Below are 6,362 nucleotides of genomic sequence, written 5' to 3'. Positions count from 1 at the left end.
ACACACACTGTTCAGGTGTAATGGTAAATATATATTCTTATCATTGTGTATTGCACATTGCGTTCAGTCTGTTTGTTATTCCTAGATTTAACCTTTACTGGTAGTAACTCAGTAATTCAGCCCTGTTCTGCGCTAATCGTATGTTGTCGAACCTCCTGTTATTAGTATAGCGGATTTATTTGGTGAACTCTATAGTACAATCAGATTCACCTGAGAATACCACGAAATTTTAGTTGCATAATGCGTAAAGTTTACTTTTGAAGTGTAAATCGCCTCTATTAAGTATGCACACACATATATACATATATGTGGGTAAGCATATATAAATATTACTATATATATATAATATATTTCACATATGTCAATTTAACAGAAGCCAAGCAACATAGTGTACACTAGAAGTATGTTGAATGAAATGAAATTTCTGAAACTTCTGGCGTCAAATATTCAATTTGATTTTAACAAAAACAAGATTGCAGTTTGTTTATATTGGAATATTTTAAACATGTTTCTTATGAACAGGAGCAAAACGCCAATTAAATCGTTCTTACTCCCAAGTGGCTCAGCTGTAAGTCTGAGGACTTATAACGCTAAAAAGTGGATTTCGATACCCGTAGTGGGCACAGTAAGGATAGCCCATTTGTGTATCTGTGTGTTACAAACAAGAATCGTTCTCTATTCTTAAATTGAGTGATCTGCACAGCATAATTTGTAGTTTATACACTAATGTTAAACCTCACTGGATACAAAGCAGCCTTTAATTATCCTAGTTCCCACAATATTTATAACTGTTTGTATTAGCATTTCAGATTGGCTACTTTCGTTTATATCGAGTACATACAAAACCTCAAATGAACGATCCAATTGTTATGTAAATCTCACGCAGTTTAGCCAATGCATGTTTTTTTTATAACTGATCATGTGATTATTCCTACTAGAGATATGGATATGACACAACTCACAGCTGCACCTGAAGCTCCAGTACCATCGATCCATATTCTGATGCAGAGCGGTAGAGAAGCAACTACTGTTCGGATAGGTGATAAACTAACTTTCCGAATTGAGATTACCGGAACCAGTGAGTACAGCTATTAAAACACGAAAAAACATCATTTATTGTTTTTTTAATAAACAAAGACGGAATAAATGATCTTCCAAAGTTGTTTGTAACATACAAACCATTGAACTACTTCATTTGATGACGTATGAATGTTTGACAGGAAAAACGAATACATTTTAAAAGATATTTATAGTTTGTTTGGAACCGATAAATACTTATTTTTACCCTTTAATAAGTAGAATTAGACACCATTATAACATACCTTTTTATTAGTATTCAGGGTACTAACTGAGCTACTCCTGCTTATTTTAGTCCCCAGGTGGAACATCGGACTTATAACGCTAAAATTAGGGGATCAATTCCCCTCGACGGACACAGCAGATAATTCAATGTGTCTCTGCTATAACAAAATATATATATATACACACACACACATTCTTTATTAGAACTAGACAACAGTAAAACATATTTTTGTCAGTCTTAAATGTAGTAATGCTTATTTTGGTAAATGTAAATGTAAATGATTTAATAATACCACAGATATATAACTGGGATTGTGAGGTCCAAAGTTCGAGCCGTGACATACTGCTGAGTACACTCCACATTTGTAGCTGTGGTAAAGTTATGATGGCTCAGTCAGTTCCACTATTTGGCAACGGGTAGCCTCACAACAGGCAGTAACTGCTGCTGTGTGGTTACTTTCCTTATGGTCAACAGTTCTAAATTAAGGATAACGCTATGTCTAAACCATACGGGTCTCTGACATCACTGTTAAACCAATGTGTCTCATATGGTGCCGTTCAGGTTGGAAATATATATATCGTAATGTTAACTCTGTTATACTTGGATTAAACTTCAAGTTTTAACCTATTCGTACATGAGTGTGTAAGATAACTGGACTTCACATTTAAAATAAATATATAACTATTTATAAATAGTAGTGCAGTGATAAATCTGGCATTATATGGTGCCGTCATGTAAAATCTGGCATTACATATTACAGAAGTGTAAGATCTGGAATCACATGGTGCAGTAGTGTAAGATCTGACATTATATGGTACTATCGTATACAATTGGTCAAAAACTAATAAATTCGTCTTTCGCTCCTATGCAATTACACAAAAAAAGAGCACTAGCGTTATATCTTTATAAATAACTTCAGAATTTTGTAATCAGGTTATATAAACTGGGATTGGTTATAAAAGAAGTCTATTAATATCCAATGAACGCTCAAAATGTAAAAATAACCAGTGCTCATATCAACTATCACTATTCAATTTTTGTTTTTGTTTTTCAGTGCCTTTTAAAATATATATATTATGCTACTTGTGTCCTGTTTTCTTTCTTTAATTTTATTCCATTACTTTGGCATATCTATTGAAAACAATGTAACAAAATCATGAATAAATTGATATTAAATATTTTCTACACATCGGCTGTTTGAAAATAAAATAATTTAAAATAGAAATATAGCTTCTTTCTAATTGTTATGCAATGCGGTCTAATCATAGTTTAAGACTTTTAAGGTTTTAGGTAAACGTTTGCCTGGTTTCTTGAAGTCACAGGTTTGTGTGAAGAACTGGATGAACTAAATCCGGTGAAATTTGGTAGAGGAACTCACGTGAACTCCGGAAAGTCGAGATAAAATGGATAATCAATCAAATAAACTGTTCCAATTTGCTACCCAATAAGCTTTTGAATGAGTGAAGTCGACACCAATAGAAAGTGAAGTTTAATGCCGCCCACAGCGAGGGTATTTTTAGCTTTTTAATGAGTGAAGTCGACACTAATAGAAAGTGAAGTTTAATGCCGCTCACAGCGAGGGTATTTTTCCTGATCACCTGTGTTCCGTAGGCTTGCAAGTCGAAGGATGCACATGCACATCATCCTCCCACTTCCTAAAATCAGCAAAGTAAATATGGATTTGCAGAGCAAACATTTTTTTATTTCACCAGGCTAATCTGGCATTATTAGGTGATTTATACGAAATGTTTGTTTGTTTGTTATGAATTTCGCGCAAAGCTACACGAGAGCTATCTGCGCTAGCCGTCCCTAATTTAGCAATGTAAGACAAGAGGGAGGGCAGCTAGTAATCACCACCCACCGCCAACTCTTGGGCTACTCTTTTACCAACGAATAGTGGGATTGACTGTCACATTATAACGCCCTCTCGACTGAAAGGGCGAGCATGTTTGGTGCGACGGGGATTCGAATCTGCGACCCACAGATTGCGAGTCGAGCGCCCTAACCACATGGCCATGCTGGGCCCTATATGAAATGAATCTTGTTCTCGTGAAATGTGAAGAAATAAAAAAATAAAACGATTTACAAGAGAACTAAGATCTAATTTTTACTTCCAGGAATCCCATGTTTTGGAACTATCCCAACGCCTTCATTTCATATTGTTTAAAAAGACACGAAATAATATATAATAATATTTTTTAAAAATATGTTGAGATGCATTCGTTTGACCTCTGGACTCACTTGCTGCAACATTAGCACGTGAAACTAGGATACATATAAAATTAACTTAATATTTTGATTGACTGATGGCTCTCCTTTTTTAACAATAGTTTGAGCTAGTATGATGTTTTAACACAGGTCCTTATGGAATCTTCGCCAGAAGTTGTGTGGCTATGGCAAAAGATGGAAAAAGTGTGTTTAGAATTATAGATAAAGATGGGTGAGAAGTTATTTTTTTGCTTGTTCAATAATCTCAAGGTATTTTGTTTAGACTTATTTTTAATATTTACTTACTGCAGTCTAAGTTTGAACGTAACTTTGAATTTAGATTTTTAAAAAGTTCTGAACATTTCCTTTTTTACTTATGCCATAATGGAGAAGACGTGGTAGTCGACAGTTACATACATATGTTTTCCCTCAATAACTTTGGCTCCACAGTGGCACAGCGGTATGTCTATGGACTTACAACGATAGAAAACTGGTTTTTATACCCGTGATGGGCAGAGAACAGATATCCCATTGTGTAGCTTTGCGCTTAACTTCAAACAATCGCACTTTGTAGTGTTGCTGTAACGCCTTGTGAATTTCTTTTATTTCTTTGTTTGAAGTTAAGCACAAAGCTACACAATGGCTATCTGTGCTCTTCCCACCACGGGTATCGAAATCCAGTTTCTAGCGTTATAAACCCGCAGACATACTGCTGTACCACTAGAGGGCAACGCCTTGTGAAACTTAAATCGTTATTTTAGTTTTGTTATAGCGTCACATAGAATTTAAAAATGCTGATTTATTGTGTTGTTGTAACAATATACAAAACTAAAAAAATCCGTTTTCTATTGTGTTATAGCGTCATGTAAAATTTGAAAATACTATATTTTTGTGTTTTTGTAAAACCACATGAAATTTGTAAAATCTGCTTGCTATTTTGTTATAGCGTCATATCAAATTTTAAAATGCTATATTATTGTGTTGTTGTAACGCCACATGAAATAAAAAAATTATGTTTTTTAGTGTTATTGTAACAACGTATGAAATTTAAAAATGTTATATTATTGTGTTGTTCTAACACCATATGAAAATATAATTCACTTAAAATCACAGTTGGTTATTTGTTTGTTGTTTCATTATTGTGTTGTTCTTACACCATGTGAAACATAATTCACTTAAAATCATAGTTGGTTATTTGTTTGTTGTTTAATTATTGTGTTGTTCTAACACCATGTGGAAACATAATTCATTTAAAATCACAGTTCACGGTTGGTTATTTGTTTGTTGTTTAATTATTGTGTTGTTCTAACACCATGTGAAAACATAATTCACTTAAAATCACAGTTGGTTATTTGTTTGTTGTTTAATTATTGTGTTGTTCTAACACCATGTGGAATAATAATTCATTTAAAATCACAGTTTACGGTTGGTTATTTGTTTGTTAGTGAATTATTGTGTTGTTCTAACACCATGTTAAAATGCAATTTACTTAAAATCACAGTTTACGATTAGTTATTTGTTAGTTGTTTACATTCTCACGCACAAGCCAGTAATCTACTTTTTCTTATATATGTGTGTGCATGTATTATTTTAACCTGTAGGTGTCCTGTTGACAGTTCCATTTTCCCAAGGCTTACCCAGGTTGGGCAAGGGTTGGAGAGTAATTACGAAGCCTTTCGCTTCACCGAATCTTATGGGGTTATTTTTCAATGCAACGTCAAATATTGTATCGGAAAATGCGATCCGGTAAGCCATACATCAGTTAAACGTGGACCTAAAGTTTATGATTTGTTGTTGAATTCTAGCAATCTAGATCAAAATACTCGCTGATGAACTGGTAAAAAAAGTGGGTAAAGTAACCATTTTAATTCTTGGGCTCCAAGAGTGTGTAAAATTTGAAACGAGCATTCAGTAGACTCCATATTCCCAAACTGAGAAGTGAGTAAACACGTGATTTGGTAAGTAAATCTTGCATGCCATCTTGTAACATTTATAACTATTTGGTAAGTCAATATTTCATGATGTTTTGAAATGATCTAATAAGTCAAACTTTTATGAAATTTTTCAAATTTTACAGTGAGTTCGAAAGTGAAATTTACTTGCAGATTTGTAAAATATACAGAGATTTTGTAAGCTAAATTTACACGGGATTTTGTAAACTTTACAATGATTTTGTATGTCAAACGTACGTGCGCTTTTATAACACTAAAAACCGGGTTTAGATACCGGTGGTGGGCAGAGTACAGATAGCCCATTGTGTAGCTTTATGCTTAACAACAAACAAACAAACAAAATACCTGCTATTTTGTAAACGTTGCAATGATTTGGAAAATCAAACTTATATGCGATTTTGGAAACTTTACAGATATGCTGCTAAGATTCTGATTCAGGTAGTGTGATCAGTCCCTTCACGTTTAAACTATTACCAAAGTAATATGTAACTTGGATTGTTTTAAGTTTGGATCCTCGATAATACAGGCCTGCGAATTTAAAATTCATAAAAGTTGTTTCAGTTTTAATAACGGGTTTTTCATAATTCAGCCATGCAGATTTCGAAAATATTATTAATTTTTTTATCACGTAAGGATTTTTTACAAATCGGAAAGAAAAAAACTTACTTAGATCAAATTATTACTTCGTTTATTACAATGAAAATATTTTATTTTTATGTTTATTAACAAAAATACAAACAAACTGAAGAAAAGGAAAGGACATTGATGTTAAACGAATATGCATCCTCATTCATCCTATTTTTTTGTGTAAAACCTATGTCTTTTTAATTTCGATGACGAGGAACCCACTTTGAGACTAATAATGGCTGGAGACGGCTTGAATGGGTAATGAAGAAAAA

At 33.4% G+C, this 6,362-nt stretch overlaps 1 protein-coding gene across 1 annotated transcript in view; it reads left to right on the top strand.

Moving 5' to 3' along the window:
- Window positions 1–6,362, top strand: part of LOC106458127 — a 25,876-nt gene that overhangs the window by 18,454 nt on the left and 1,060 nt on the right. The window contains exons 10-12 of the mRNA XM_022384280.1: window positions 939–1,078; window positions 3,662–3,743; window positions 5,113–5,257. Of these exons, the coding sequence (XP_022239988.1) occupies window positions 939–1,078; window positions 3,662–3,743; window positions 5,113–5,257 (367 nt within the window). The remainder of the gene's footprint in view (window positions 1–938; window positions 1,079–3,661; window positions 3,744–5,112; window positions 5,258–6,362) is intronic.

This window comes from Limulus polyphemus, unplaced genomic scaffold (genome assembly GCF_000517525.1).
Source record: "Limulus polyphemus unplaced genomic scaffold, Limulus_polyphemus-2.1.2 Scaffold419, whole genome shotgun sequence".
NCBI lineage: Eukaryota > Metazoa > Arthropoda > Merostomata > Xiphosura > Limulidae > Limulus > Limulus polyphemus.
Note: the sequence above shows the minus strand (reverse complement) of the source record. Positions and strands in the feature narration are given on the sequence as shown.